The sequence below is a fragment of the Aspergillus glaucus genome (genome assembly GCF_001890805.1).
Source record: "Aspergillus glaucus CBS 516.65 unplaced genomic scaffold ASPGLscaffold_19, whole genome shotgun sequence".
In the NCBI taxonomy this organism is placed as follows: Eukaryota; Fungi; Ascomycota; class Eurotiomycetes; order Eurotiales; family Aspergillaceae; genus Aspergillus; species Aspergillus glaucus.
In genome coordinates this window covers 230,936-246,368 of record NW_019170471.1, presented here as the reverse complement: position 1 = coordinate 246,368, position 15,433 = coordinate 230,936, and the positions used below count along the sequence as shown (strand labels likewise).

At 45.8% G+C, this 15,433-nt stretch overlaps 5 protein-coding genes across 5 annotated transcripts; 2 read left to right on the top strand and 3 right to left on the bottom strand.

Moving 5' to 3' along the window:
• Positions 1-231: 231 nt before the first annotated feature.
• Positions 232-1,820, bottom strand: ASPGLDRAFT_76317 (uncharacterized protein; the record flags this gene model as incomplete). Its single annotated transcript, XM_022549847.1, has 6 exons — positions 232-557; positions 608-1,013; positions 1,051-1,186; positions 1,249-1,476; positions 1,534-1,629; positions 1,700-1,820. 6 exons carry the CDS (start codon positions 1,818-1,820, stop codon positions 279-281), a joined length of 1,266 nt encoding a protein of 421 aa, XP_022398038.1. The 3' UTR covers positions 232-278.
• A 2,255-nt stretch (positions 1,821-4,075) lies between these two features.
• ASPGLDRAFT_76316 (UPF0075 domain protein) lies at positions 4,076-5,846 on the bottom strand. The gene is made up of 3 exons (XM_022549846.1): positions 5,550-5,846; positions 5,407-5,481; positions 4,076-5,335 (listed from the first exon to the last, which is right to left on the bottom strand). The coding sequence occupies exons 1-3, from the start codon at positions 5,631-5,633 to the stop codon at positions 4,169-4,171; spliced, it is 1,326 nt and encodes a 441-aa protein (XP_022398037.1). The 5' UTR covers positions 5,634-5,846; the 3' UTR covers positions 4,076-4,168.
• A 173-nt stretch (positions 5,847-6,019) lies between these two features.
• ASPGLDRAFT_50396 (uncharacterized protein) lies at positions 6,020-8,305 on the top strand. Its single transcript, XM_022547300.1, has 7 exons — positions 6,020-6,281; positions 6,350-6,717; positions 6,773-6,862; positions 6,920-7,329; positions 7,390-7,581; positions 7,637-7,731; positions 7,784-8,305. Exons 1-7 carry the CDS (start codon positions 6,250-6,252, stop codon positions 8,199-8,201), a joined length of 1,605 nt encoding a protein of 534 aa, XP_022398036.1. The 5' UTR covers positions 6,020-6,249; the 3' UTR covers positions 8,202-8,305.
• A 497-nt stretch (positions 8,306-8,802) lies between these two features.
• ASPGLDRAFT_155203 (putative C6 transcription factor) lies at positions 8,803-11,521 on the top strand. Its single transcript, XM_022542359.1, has 6 exons — positions 8,803-9,210; positions 9,270-9,657; positions 9,715-10,132; positions 10,213-10,824; positions 10,898-10,989; positions 11,056-11,521. The coding sequence occupies exons 1-6, from the start codon at positions 9,165-9,167 to the stop codon at positions 11,438-11,440; spliced, it is 1,941 nt and encodes a 646-aa protein (XP_022398035.1). The 5' UTR covers positions 8,803-9,164; the 3' UTR covers positions 11,441-11,521.
• Positions 11,522-12,386: 865 nt separating this feature from the next.
• On the bottom strand, positions 12,387-12,880 carry ASPGLDRAFT_50393 (uncharacterized protein; the record flags this gene model as incomplete). Its single annotated transcript, XM_022547299.1, has 2 exons — positions 12,626-12,880; positions 12,387-12,481 (listed from the first exon to the last, which is right to left on the bottom strand). Coding segments are annotated over exons 1-2 (337 nt in total), but the record flags the coding sequence as incomplete, so codon positions are not given.
• Between the last annotated feature and the right edge of the window lie 2,553 nt (positions 12,881-15,433).

Genomic DNA, 15,433 nt, shown 5'->3' with positions numbered 1-15,433 from the left:
ACGTATGGTCCGAGTCATATTTTGTCTGCGGCCTGAAAGCAGTCATTTGTACACCACAAAATGATACCAGGTAACTACAGGTTACGGTTTTTGCCTAAGTAAGAAGTTTAAAATCAAATAAAACGAGACCAAACATTGCCTTTACATTCTTGGATATATAAACAGAGACAAAAAAAAAAAAAAAAAAAAAAAAAAAAAAAAAAAAAAAAAAAAAAATTAAAGAACAGTCATCCTGGAACTGCGGCCGCAGATAATCTTGCACATTCCGAGGTTCGAAGTTAAAGTACGGTCAAAGCGGGTGAAGCAGGAGCCCTAGGCGCCGAGAATTTGGTCTGGACGAAGATCTTCTGCATACCTTCTGCACGTTGGTTGAATAACTCGTACACCTTCTCCATGTCTTTAAGATCAAAACGATGAGTGACCATGTTCAACGGATGAATTTTATCCTGTTGAATGAGGGTCAATAGTTCGTGCCAGTACTTTTGCACGGGGCATTGTCCATTTCCGTTTAAATGGACACCCGTCTCCATCATGGAACCGATGTTGAAGTGGTTGCACTGGGCATTCGCGTTAACAATTAGTTTCGTCATGGGAGTATAGCACGTACGAATCCTGTGTATACGCCAGTCACACCACAACTTCCGAAGCCTCTGACTGAAGTAATCATCTCGTTCAGAAGCTCCGACGTATCGTTCTCCAGACCCAATGTCCTCTGAATGATATGACTCCAACTTTTCGCGTACTCACCAGCAGCACACTCAATGGTGATGTCAGGGCCACGCCAATTGCACATTCTTTTCAACGTAGAAACAACTGTTTCTCCACTTGGAAGTCTTGTGTAGTCGATTGTCTCAAGTTGCGGAATTTTTCCTTTCAGGAAATCTAGTCGCCACCTTCCCTCACCCCCGTCAATCAGTATCACTCGGCTCGCTCCATTTAGGACGGCAAATTCAACCGCCATTTGTCCAACAGGGCCTGCCCCCCAAACAGCGACTGTGTCTCCTTTTTCACACCTGTATCGACGACAGCATTCCAAGAAGTGCCCAATACATCTGACAATACAGTCCTTGTTCATCAGGAACATCGTCTGGTAAAGGTAGGAGATTCACGTCCCCATAGGGGACCCGGACAAATTCCGCCTGTCCACCAGCAAACCCTCTGGTGAAGTGTGAATATCCAAACATGCCTGATTTTGACATTAGTTCTAACAAGATGTAAAAAAGACATTGTGCCGAGGGAGAATAAGACCTGATGTTCGGCGCCCGTAGAGGTCACTTGCACTCTGACAGCCATTTGTTTTTTCACACATCGAAGATAGTTTTCTCTGGCAGTAGTAACACTCGCCGCACGCAATCTGGAAAGAGGCCACAGCTCTCTCACCTACCTTGCGCTTTTTGACCTTCGGTCCTATTTTCTCAATAACGCCACAGAACTCATGGCCAAGAATATCGCCTTTCTGCATGTTCGGGATGGCCGCTGCACATTGTGTTAGCAATCTATAATCTGAATGTACAAGGCAACGAGTTGACATACAATGGTACAGGTGGAGATCACTACCACAAATAGTACTGCCTGTTATCTTCAAGATAACATCTTCATCATCAACGATTGTTGGCTTTGCGGTCTCCACTTAAGACAAAAGGTAATCTCAGCAAGTCTTCATCAATACCAGATGACCAAAACGATAACAGATACTTACCCACTTTGACCTGGTTTTTGCCCTGCCAAGTCAATGCTTTCATTTTCTCGTGTGGGTCTCCATAGCCGGTATCAGAATAGTTGCTGATGTCGGTTGTGACAAGAGGTTTTTGGCTAGACATTGTGGATCGACAAAAGGCTTTAGTCTCCAAATAGGTTGTTGTGAAGAACTGAAGTTCTGTTAGCTCAATTGTCTTGCAGATGTGGTTTATGGATCTTATATAAAGCTGGAGTTTTGAATAAGTGAGCTAATGAGCAAGGTAACCATGGCTCTCTTTCTGCTGATGTGATTTCAACGTACTGGGTGATTTAATGATGATTTGGTGCCTCCAAAATATAAAACTTGTGGAGTACTCGGTTCAGCAATGTAAATAGCAATTTAAATACACATTAAAAGTTCTATATTTTCAAACCATACATACATCATCATGTTATTCGCACCAGCATGTCACTGTGATACAACGGTCTAGGCCTTTTCTTTCTTTCTTTTTTTTTTTTTTTTTTTATATTCAACTGGGAAGTAGGTGTATGTTACAGAACAATCCAGATGATCAGATCTATAATATCACAGTCTCATCTGTCATAACCTGGCTTCACTCGTATCGTAACCTAGGGTTCTAGTTAGACCTTGCCAGACCCTGAGGGTCACCCTCAGGGTGGACAAACACGACAAACATAAGGACCTCATGACATGCATAACTATGCAGTATTAAGACTGTATGTTCTGGTATTTACCTTACATGCTAAGCGTACGGGTAAAAAGTCAGGATATCCGAGCATTCTATTGAAAAATAAAATTATGAAGCTAATACTATTTACATGACTACCCACGACCGATTTCATACCCATCAAGAAACCTTGATCGTTTCCGAATACGGCCTGACATCCGCAATTGAGGGTCACCCTCATCACCCTCAGTAATAAGTCAATTGTAACCGGACGAGATCACCTGATTGTCACAACCTGGCTTCTCTCGTATCGTAACCTAGGGTTCTAGTGTCAGTAGTCTCAGTTTGGGGGCACTTACCTAAGTGTCCTTCGTTCCGGGTCCTTATATCGACAATGACCTCCTAAGGTCCGTGGTGTAGTATCTCGTGGTATATCGCCCCATCCAGGTTCCGTAAACAAGTAAGGTCGATAAGGTAACGAAGTAGAGAAACAAGGCCAACTGAGTACGTATACTCAATTGTTGGTTTAGTGCTGACGAGTCTGAACTAGAAAAGTAACCAATGCTTGATTGACGAGAACAATCGCGAAGAACTAAACTAGGTACATGAATGAGCTTCCTTATATATCCTTCCTTCGCCCTGGTATATCTTTTGCTGCGTGGTAGATGTATACTGGATGGTATACCGTATACCAAGTGGTATATATCTGAAACGGGGAAGCTTCGGGGCAGCGGTGCCGATTCTCCGGATTACCGTACGAGGCCCATATGACAGCCGTGGGCCGTAGAGACAGTATCGCGCAGTAGGGAATGTACGTAGTATTGAGTCTGCTGTAGAGTGCTTACTAGAACTCCCCCAGAGTGTTCCATCGCCGTACGATAAAACTTCTCCGGAGCTCACTAGATCGGTCCGACATTCATCCGATCTTCATCAATATCTATCGTTGCCAAGACATATATTATCACGTGATTTGGTGCTGCGGCATATTAGCTGATCCTTGTATCTTCTCGCATTCACCATCAATTAGTTCGAAGCATCTTCGATCGACGATGGCGCCTGTCACTCGCTTTTCAGCCAGAGACTGCGCCCCAAGCACGTCCAACAGCGGGACAACAGCCTGATTCATGGCATCGCCAAACCGGCGGGAATCCGCAAACGACTGAAGCCAGATAAGCCGGACAAACAGAAGACATCCCCAGTAGCGAACACCCCACTGATACTGTCGCTAGAACACAGGGAATAGAAGTTTTGGCCTTTCTATTCCATGTGAGTTGCCAGAATCTCAAGCAAAGCTTCTGCTGATGGGGTATCAGAATTGTTTTCATACCTGGAAAAATCAGCATTCTCAGTGAGTCCAGGCACATTGGTAGGTGTGCTTCGTGCGGTGTCATGTAGCATTCAAGGCGAAGCTGTTGGTAAGAATCGGCTTATCTTGCAGCAACCTCGGGCCCATGATTTATCATCTGCACGTTCCGGAGGCCTCGTTTCAGGGCTTATCAGTGACACGAATAGTATCATATGACCTCTGGATATCTCGGATATCGCTCACTGATTTACTTTTTTTTTTTTTTTGCTTATATAGCCTCCGATATGTGTCCATTCATTAGCTAGTTGACACAAGTATCAATCTCTATCCCGAGATACTAGCTCTTGCACAGGCCCCTTCCTAGCCAACAGAAGCTTTGGTATCCTCTAACGAACCGAAATCAGTCATGGCTGAGAATACTGAATTATCTGGCTATAAATACAGTAAAATGAAGATATTTTGTATTAAACAAATGCCCTTCTAGTAGGGCAACTAATTACCACTTATTGGAAAAGACTTTCCCATCAATGTAGTTAATCATATCCTTCACAGGCGAGAGATGATCGCGGCCTGCCCCAAAGAGCATCCCCTGACGCATCACCTTCCGATAATTCTTCCCCGGTGACACCTTGCCCAGCACATACTCCTGGCGTGTCTCAACCTGAGCTGGAACCGGAATTGACCGTCCAACGACCGCTTCCATTGCTTGCCAGGCAAAGGTGATCGCCTCCTTCGCTCCGCCAGGAACACCAGCATCGTCCAACATGAGAATCTTCGTATTGGGATAATTCTTTTGGATGTAGTTCGTAATATTAGGGTTATAGGCACCGCCCCCACACATGAAAATCTCGGCGATTTCCATCCCTTGGGGCGCATATCGCCGGTAATGGTCGACGATCGCCTGGGCCGTGACTCTGGTCACGGTTGCGATCACATCATCGGGTGAAAGACCCTTGGCCTCCGCCTTCTTGATCAGATCAAATGCAAGGGTATCTCGGAAGACCTCTCGGCCGGTTGTCTTGGGCGGATTCAATTTGAAGTACTTGTGTTGAAGGAACTCGTCCACCAGTGCTTGATCAACTGTGCCACGGGCGCCCATCTCGCCGTCCCTATCGTACTCGCGTTCACCATTTGTGTAATAGCGCACCACGGCGTCAATAAAGACATTCCCCGGACCAGTGTCAAAATCGTAGCATTCATCTACTCCACCCTTGTTATCGGGCGGGATGAAACAGACATTAGCGATACCACCGATGTTCTGGCACGCACGCAGTTTCGTCGGATGGTGTAGGAGCAAGGCATCAAAGAAAGCGATCAATGGCGCGCCCTGCCGACCAGCCGCTTGGTCGCTGACTCGGAAATCCGTGACGGATGTGATGCCTGTGCGAGACGCCAGGATGGACCCCTCGGCCATGGTGAGGGCGCTTTTGACCTCGCCCTCTTCTGGCATGGAGAGGAGCCAGATGGTTTGGCCGTGAGAGCCGAGGACGTCGATAGTGGAAATGTCGACACTGTGGTTGTGGCAAAATTCCTTGACGGCCGAGGCGAAGGTTTCTCCCAGGGTGACGTTGACTTCTGATAGTTCTGAAGGGGAGGATTGGTTGTGCAGGATGATGTTCATCACGCGTTTTTTTATGGTGGGCTCAAGGTCGACCTCGCCGTACTATTGACATATATCTTAGTGGGCGGTTTTTAGGTACATCGGAGGGGCTTGATTGTCTAGTCCGTACATACCTTGAGAAGCTCAAAGCGCATGGGAAATTCAGGAGTTTCTTGGTAGAAGTGACAAAGGGCACAGTCGATTCCGTCCTGCAATATAGGAATATGGTTAACTATCATACTTCCATATTCTACACAAGCGGTCTTCTGAACCTTACCATCGACGTGCCACTGTTTAATCCGAGAATCGTCAAATCCACAACATCATTGGGAATGCCATTTGTCTGGCCGATAGAACCCATGGTGATATTCGAACCACAGTATATCAAATCACTTTCCAACGGCAGTCAGGAGAGGTGATATAACAAATAGAATGGTGAGCAAAAACGAAGCAATGAAAAAGACGCAAGATAGGTATTTAAAATCTTGCAAGTAACCATTAGAACTGTCTCAAAGCATCCTTGCGGCCATGCATGAGTTTGAATGGAGCCAACTATCAACTGATTGGAGGCAGACGCTCATTTCGGGATTTGGTGGTAAATGGATACACGGCAAAACGGCAAAACGGCAAAACGCTGAAATGTCTCTCCTCCCCACCCATTTTCGCTGATCACTGTGGATCATTTCTACAGAGTAATCAACTACATACCCAAACCATCGCGCTACCCAAATTCTCGGGGGCCGGGGGGGGGGGGGCAATTAATCCCGCTTAAACGCTTCTTCGGCCGGGGTTTGTCCGCAGTGTCTCTCTACACGTTCCTCTTCACTATGCCTTCAGCTCTTCTTTCCTCATATGATGTTTTAAGGCTTTAAGCCGTTTAAATACGGCCGCGTAGGCCTTCTGATGGATTCTAGTCATGTTATAAAACGGATATCCAGAATCCCTATCTATGCGAATGGGTAGATTTTTATCCCTTCATGCTTTCTGAACTTCGTTCCCGTGTTATATTGTATGTACAAGCTGGTCTTATTCAACATCATCATCATTAACCATGGGCTACACGACGTTCTGGAAAAGGCTTTCTACAACCCAGCTCAACCTTGCCATTCACACCTTGTCCCTCCTTTGCATCTTTTTCGAGGGATATGATCAAGGTGTGATGGGAGGCGTCAATGCCTCCCCTTACTATGTCACCGAGGTGGGCATAGGCAAGGCCGACGGCACCGTGACCGACACCACCCACCAAGGTGGCCTGGTCAGCATTTACTACCTCGGCTGTATCTTTGGCTGTTTTGTTGGTGGATGGCTTGCGGATCGTATTGGCCGTATCAATGGTCTGTTCATTGGTTCTTTGTTTGCTATGGTCGGTGGTGCTTTGCAGGCTGCCATCCAGAGTTCGGACTTCATGTTGGTTGCCAGAGTGGTGACGGGTATTGGGACTGGAGGTAAGTGGTATCAAAAGAAATGCGTCTGTCGGGTCTGTCTCTGACTAGATCACAGCTTTGACTGGTATCGCACCTGTTCTGGTGTCAGAGACTTCCTCCGCGAATCATCGTGGTGGATTTCTTGCTTATGTCTTTATTGCCAATTGTAAGTAGTGTCTTTTGAACTCTACCACAGAACGCTCAGTGTGTTGACACTGTCCAGATCTAGGAATCTCTATCGCGTATTGGGTATCTTTCGGTCTCGCTTTCATCAACAATGGTTATTCAGACATTAGGTGGCGCTTCCTTCTAGCCTTCCAATGCGTCCCTGCTCTGATTGTGGCTATATTTATCAAAATGCTACCAAATAGCCCGCGCTATCTTGCATTTGTCGGACGCAAAAATGAAGCCCGCGATCTTCTGAATCGAGTCCGTGGACACAAGGTCTGCCAGAAAGAAATCGATCGTGAGTACCACGAGGTCGTCGCAAATGCTCAAGACAGCAAACCTAGTTCACCAATTCAATTTGTCAAGATCCTGGTCGGGAGAGGAGGAAGGCCAGGTTTAAGCTTGTGCCGTCGCGCCTGGCTCTGTTTGCTTCTTCAGATCATGGGATCTTGGACCGGTATCACCGTGAGTAACGCTTAAATACTACGTTGGTGAATGGATATCGTTTAGCTAATAGTAAATCAGGCCGTCACAGCGTATTCCCCTACTCTTCTTAGGCAGGCTGGCTATAGTGAAGTCACGCAGAATGGTCTTGCGGGCGGCCTGAATACGATCGGAGTAATAGGCACCATCATCAATGCAAATATCGTAGACCGAATTGGTCGACGAGCTTGCTTGATGGCAGGTTCTGCGGCTTTGTTTTCTGTCAATTTGATTGTGAGCTCTCCTCTGTTTCTATAATGTACAATGATGACAGAATTAACTTTCAAAGGCTGGAGCTGTATTCGAAGGCTCCCTCCAGAACCCTGGAAAATTGGCTCAGTTCGCCCCGGCTGCTGTTGCAATGCTCTTCCTTTTTAATCTGTGGTAAGCATGCGGGAATTGAACTTTCACAGTTTTGATACATTAACCTGGATAGTTATGCCGCTTCCTGGGGAACAGTAGCCTTTCTCGTGCCTACGGAAATGTTCCCCTCAGACCTTCGAGCGCAGGGCAACGGCTTTGGAATCGCCGGCTGGGCCATCGGCGTGGGAATGACCACTCTGGTCAACCCAGTCATGTTTGGCAGCATCACGACCCGCAGCTACTTTCTCCTTGCCGGTCTGAACTTACTCTGGATCCCAACAGTTTTCCTTTTCTATCCAGAGACCTGTAACCGCTCCCTCGAATCTATAGAAGCACTATTTTCCACCTCCAGTCCGTTTTATTGGGAGATGGAGAAGGCGTACAAGTTGCATGGTGACGCGTACGCTGAACGGGAAATTGAGAAGATAGAAGATGACGGGAAAGGGGAGCTAGAAATGTATCAACATGGAGAGTTTCATGAAACGGTTTGATATGTGTCTTATGTTTGGACTTGGGATGTCATGTAGATTTATAGAGGAATTGCGAAACAAAAACAATACGATATGTACTCAATGGACCGAAGGGAAAATTTCAGACAAGTCACAGATCATGATTGTAGTGGACATAAATTATGTTCAATAATTGTAATCACGACTAGTAATGAAGTTTCTAATAGAGTGCAGTTAGATCTCTCTATCACTTTTGAAAACAAAGAATCATAACGACTACACACTGAGTAACTATAGTTGACCTAACTTATTTGGAACGTGACATCGACGACCAACCCCTGACTCAGCAGCTTATTCAGGTTAATTTCTGTCGGAGGTGGAGCAGTGGAAATGGTGACATATGTGGAGTGATAGGGAGCAGGTAGTCAATTGAGCATATGTTTATATGATTGACTAGTGTATTCTCATTGGCTCGCTAATCCCCTTTCTCTGTTGACCTTTTCTCCCTCTTCATGTATCTAGATGGCTTGCGTATGTGGCCTGAATGCTATCCCGTAGATGATCACCGAGATATCGTCCGACAGTTGGCTTATTCCTTGGCCTTTTCTCCCTTTTTCATGTATCTAATCAATTATATACATATGCTCAATTGACTACCTGCTCCCTATCGCTCCACACCAATTAAACCTTTAGAGGCTAAACGAGCGCTGAACCAAGAAAGGAAAGGTCGCATCCTAACTCCAACACTTTGATCCCTTTTCCGATGGAGTCTCAACTGTTGAAAAACGGTCAATATTCGTGCAGCAGATTCACCTTTTCATCTGCTTTTGTTCCCTGGATAGTGAGGCTCAGCTGAATGTGCCCTAAGTTCTCAATTTTGCTATCATCCTACGAGCTCAAAATACAAACGCCCGACTAGATCCTCCGAAAGTATCACCCCTCAGTATCTCGCATACTTAACCTATTGTTACCCTGTTTCAACCTTAAGAGGAAAAACTGGAATTTATGATGTCGCACCGACCACGGAAACTCCAACGTGTCTCTAGAGCTTGTATGTGTCGACGATAACCTGTATTTGCCCATTCGGCTTAATGGTTAATATTATGACAGGTGACTTCTGCAACAGACGTAGTATAAAATGCAGCAGAGGTAATGACCCGCTAGGTCGTTGCCAAAACTGTGCGGATTTCGAGGTGCTCTGCACCTTTGATCGCGCTACAAAGCGACGAGGGGTAAAGGCGAAGACTGCCGAAAATGTCGACCAAGTGAGACTGCAGTCTAATAAGACCTATGAAGACTTTGATCCTTCTCTCACAGCACCTGTGAATGATTCCTTGCCGTCAGATGATCCTTGGAGTAGTCTCAACGACACGTGGTTTACAGTGATAGGTGAGAATGAAAGCAGCGCATTGCAGAATTCGTGGAAAGCATTCGCCATTTCCAGTGATCAGATCATCAAAACTCTCGTCCAGATATATTTTGAAATTGTATATCCAATGTAGTACACCCATCGTCGGCTTATTTCTGAGGCCCATTGAAGCTGACTACGTCTCAGATTCCCTTTATTCCATCGTCCTTCGTTCCTGGAGAAACTCGACAATTACGAGCATCTAAAGGATCGAGGACTCTTTGCTTCTACCATGGCTGTATGTGCCTTAGCTTCTGCTAGAGCACGCGACGGAGCTCTATATTCCGATCGTTGGCACCCTTCCCAGCTTGCGGAGCCACCTTCGGAGGCTTTCTACGCAGCGGCCAAAGATTCTATTCCAAGGGATCTGACTACGGCTAGAGGGCTGGAGTATATGCGTGCGTGCGCCATCCTCGCCATTGCTAGCATTCAGAATGGACAAACCAAATGGATGCATCAATATGCGGGCATCTATCATACCTTGGCTGGTATGGAAGGACTCCACGATGAGAAGCTGTGGCCGAAGCAGTTGAATCCTATTGAGATCGAAGAACGTCGAAGATTGGTATGGATATGCAACCTGAATTCTCAATGACATTGATTGCAATAGAATTATATTGTTTACCGCTGTATTAACATTCTTAGTTTTGGTCTATTTATACCTTAGACATTTACTCATCTATCGTGTGGGGAGGCATTATCCGATACAGAGAAGCACACTCGATGGTGCGCTATCCTAGTGAGATCGACGATGAATTCATCACAAATAGTGGGTACGGCGTTCCGCCAGCCTCACCAGCATCGACCCGAACCTATCCCGCAGATATTACCCTCATATCACGCCAGCCCATGAGCTGGGTTCGCGGCTGGAACTTCACAACAGATCTCTACCGGATCCTCGAGCATGCGGTGGATTTTCATCGACGTCGCTGGTCTCAAGGCAATGGGACAACGCAAGTGTGGTCTCTATTTGGACCAGCGTCTATGTCAGAAGGGATTGTGCTGGACCATGTTCTCACTCTGTATTCCGCATTGCCGTCGCAGTTTCGAGAAACGTTACCAGTTACAGGCGATCCTGCCAAAGATCTATTTGGGTTTCAATCTGCCAATATCCAAGCAACCTTGCAGCTCCTTCGTATGGTCTTATTTTCAGCTGAGGATCGAGGCGTTGAAAGGAGGTGCGATGTTGCAGGAGAGTTGCTGAGCGTGTTTTCGAAAGTCCCTGTCGAGTATCTCAAAGCTATCAGTTCTCCTCTTGTAAGCTTTCCCCTTTTCTCTGCAATTCCAAGATCTCTGTTCCTTCTTCGAATATCTGTACTGACAACACCAGCTCCATCACCTTGCAGGGATCGGCTGTATACTCGGGTCCGTAATGGAAGGGAGTCTCTCCGAAGCATCCTATCAGCGGGTTCGGGGTCTGCTGTGAGTTACCTTGTTCATTCCCATGATCGCTTCTTCCTCCTATTAACTATAATACGATACGAATAGCCTTGAGATGGCCGATCTCCTTCGTCGCCTGGAATCTGGTCTTCATCGTGCCGTAGATGCCAGCCAATGGCTCACGTCACAGGTTGATCGAATTGACAAGTACATGTGCACCCAGCACATTTTCAACCCAAGTTCTGAAGCACAGCAAGACAGTTCTGCCGTAAGCAATGCTGACTCTCTTACTGGTCAAGACTTCCAGCCCGATGGGAATTTGGTTCCCCCGTATAATCACAGTTCATCCGCTGTAGTTGGCTCAACTATAGCGGATTACGGGGATCAGTTGTCGCTGTTTCAACTGCCACAGGAGCTGCTGGAAGATTGGCCCTGGCCTTTTGATTCTTTGCATACTGAGAGGATGTTTCCATTGGGATTTGAATTTGAATGACTTCTCTCTCTTTTTTTTTTTTTTTTTTCAAGGCGAATTTCGACACTATGGGTGTTTGGCGCGTCTGAATCTGTACTTGGGCAAGGCCCCGGCAATGTCGTAAGGCTATTGGATATGAAAACGTCTCCATATATTTACTATTGATATTATGCAAAGGAATTTCGATAATATCACATATTTAAATTCTTTGATATCTTTGCTATCGTCGTCAAAGTACCAGCTGTACATAGTAAGTTGTAGCTGAGTGATTTTCGATGAATCTCTTATTCTGGTTTACAAGCGTTTTTTGTTCTTTACAATGTACAGTAATTATAACAATTCATTATAACCAGACCGTATTAGACTCTTAGATTTATATGCAAGAATAGTAATATGATAGAAATATTTAAAATACTTGCTCTCTAGCTTTGCCGTGTCTTCGTCTCGCTTTCTACCCCCTCCCTCTCCATACAAAATCAGCGTTCGTTCATTGCCTAACTTCGTCGTACCCAAGCGATGAAATGCCCACGGTCCCGATGAAATAGACATCTGGGAAGTAACTGTAGTACGGACAACGTCACAAGCAGCAGCACTGAGTCAGATGAACAGCGTGACACCACTTATTGAGCAGCGAGGTATGGCTCCAAACGCTTTGATTTAATCGGTGCTATCGGGTCTTCTGGCATGGCATGTCAGATTCCCATATAGCAGGTAGATAATCTTCAATAAATTTCAAATAGGACTGTGAAGAATACCCTCTTCGAGCAGATTCCTCATCCCGAATCATTCGATAAATTTCAGTGTGGCCACCACCCCAGATTGCTGCCCAAATCATGATAGATATTCCTTTGCCTTTGGTATATGGGATTATATGCTTTTTTTTTTTTCCATTTTTCATTGAAGTGGTTGAGCCGCCATACCCATTGATTCTTCTTCCCTTTGCCAAGCTCAACAGAGCATTCATCACTCCATATAATCTTGCTCCACTGCTCATATGTCCAATCCTTGCGCACATATGCCCATTCATAGCGTAGTTTAGCTATTTCTTCAGTTAATTGAGGTCTTTTTTGTGCTCTCCAGTGGCCATACCCAGATTATTTTAACATGCGTGCAACAGTGCGTGTAGAAATAGGCATCCCAAGTAATTTGCAGATATCTTCAGTTTTAATAAAGGGATCCCGCTTGATTTGTAAAAGAATATATCACTTATCGGCATCAGAAAGGATCTCTGGCCGTCCAATGCGAGAAGAACTAGTGCCAGTGGTGGAGGACTGATATGTTGCAATGGTGGTTTGGATTGTTGTATATGGTAAATGCATTGCGCGCTGAATATCGGCCTTTTTCTGGCCTGCAAGGAATCGTCCAACTATAATGCCCCGTTGAAAAGGTTCTAATTCCTTTCTACCAGTCCTATTAGAACTAGTAGACTGCAAAGGGGCGCGAGGCATGGTGTAGGTGGTTGAAAAGATGATGGACAATATCTGGTGGCGCGTCGCGCGACGCGGAATTATGTAGACTTTTGTCATGTGACTGTATACTATGACAGTGTGATTACTCGAATATTCGGGCTTTGCAAGATTTGTAAGATCTCATTAGTCTTCTCAATGTATTTTGTACCGGAGAACCGGAGCTAGTTCACATAACCCGTCGAACAATGACACACCGAAGCTAGGGATTATCCGGGCTATGCTGGTTGAATATTCTAGCAGAAGGACAGCAGCCTGTAAAGTGTGAGAGCATCCCAGGCCAACAATTAACACCATCAAATCCACAATCAATCCCGGGGCTTGTCTATCCAACGATTTAACGGATCTATTTGCAGGCGCATTTGCTATCGTTCAAATTAGCCACATTAATCCTCAACCCCGTATAAAGAAGACGAAGAAGAGAAGCATACTTTGCCTCACAGCTGTTACCAGTTTTTCCAATGGCAAGGCACTATTCATCGTCAGCAAATATAACACACCAGAGAACCCGTTTAGCAACATACAAATTCAGCACAGCAGACATCAGTATATTCAATGCCCGATTCACAGCAGACGTCGCGCCTTCGGAGGTTCATAGGATTGGCCATGATGTGACTAGCCAGGAGGGCAATGGTGAAGGTGAATATCGTGGAGAACTGCATTTGGTCGTACTCGTTCAAAGTTTGAGCTGTGCTATTGAGGGTTGGTGCTAAAGCGATGCTGGCTGTGTCTAAGCGGATGGACAAGCTGGAGGTATTTATATCCAGTTCCTGGCGCCCTGTCCTCCGTAAAGGGGTGCCGGGACACGGCATTTGCATCCGCGGTGGGAGTGCCACACTCCCAAGTATAACAGTGTAACTCCAGGAGATACGCTCTTTGCCCCTCTTTAAGAAAGCATGAGTTGACTCCGGACAATGCTGGTTGTCTCATCCCGTTGTTGTTACACGAGAATTCAACCACGGCCCAATTGAACGACATTGAAGCCTTGCCAAAAAATATTTACAACAACAAGGCAGGAGACGGTAATAAAAAAGCAATGGGAGTGCTGCCCTATACCGCCCATGCGGACGGCTTCATAAATAAGGCCCATGGACTTGACACGAATTCGAGAAAGAAGATTACCTTCTCGAATTTATCCTGTAGCCGATTCGAGCATATTTATACTGACCAGATCCCAGGCAATTAAGGGAAGGCTGGTCGCGAACTCGCTGTCATCACGAGAATGCGATAACATATTCAAGGTAGAATAAATCCGCGGCGTTATCAACACCCATGGATTTGATGTGGACGCTCAAACCGATGAAAATAGGGAAGAAAGTCCTGTGATGGAGTATATGAACGATTGGCTTCAATATTTGGACAATTCTCACGGACGTGGCGACTCATCAATGTTATGTCCTCCAGTTGTGCGATCTCGAACATGCACATCTCCCCTGTATTCTGCTAATCCAATACAATTTATTAAACATGTACTAGGCACCGAACAATACCAGTTTAAAAAAAATTTCAATCCTAATTAACAGGCCACAGCAGCTTAGTGGTGCCCAGGGCTCATCGATTGACGGGGCGAGATTTCTCGATGAGATACGGTATCTTAGGGAATAGGCGAAAATATGCGAAATAATCGAAGTGTGGTACCTAGAACTTGCAATGAATAATACCAGTGAATCATATTCATGCGTCTCTTGAGAGCTCAAGTGCGACGAGCGAGCATTGAAGGCACACCCTCAATACAGAAAACATCATCTAGCCCTGAATCATTCCAGCGCATAGCATTCTCCAACAAGCACAGGTGGCCGCTAGTCCATGTCTTCTTGGTCTTTGAGAGGGCACGAAATATGACCTTCTCGCAGGGTCTCGTAGATTGTCTCTCACAGCCGCATGTGCCTTCAGGACTTGAAGACTTATCTGGAAAAGTTTATGAGAGCGTGGCGGTCGCACTAGCACATACACCTCCCACATAACCCCCGAGAAAGACCAGGCAGTTGATCAATTGACCGACTTAGTACTGAGGGATTTCGTTGATATGGATTATCTTCAAAGTCACTCCGCGCCCCGCAAACCAACCTTGCCCTCTTTGGAGGAAAAGGATGGGGGGGCACCAAACGGCGGCACTCGAGGGTTTGGTTGACAAGAATGTCTCAAAATCGCTTTCTGCGGGCAAAGAGTACCACCCATTTGTATTTGTTGGCTTTCTGAATGAACACGGTGGACAAGTTTGTAACCGTTTCCATAATCACCTACGAGTAGATCCTCAGTCGGAAACGTTCCTTAGTGTACAATCCGACAATTTTGTATAGCAGTCGACCTTATTGGAAATAACCACGGGTGAAACTATAGCTCATATTTCCACAAACCATCGTAGGACCCCGTTTGCGACGGACACATGACCCGTGAATATCTTCCATCGTCACCAACCATTCCAACCCTATCTCTTACGAGGTCATTACTGTGTCATGTCCCCTATCTTCTGTCAGAAAGGAATCGGCTTGTACGGGTAGTTGTGATTGTCTGTTCCTGTGTTTATTTGCTTTCGTCTTTGCGAGTG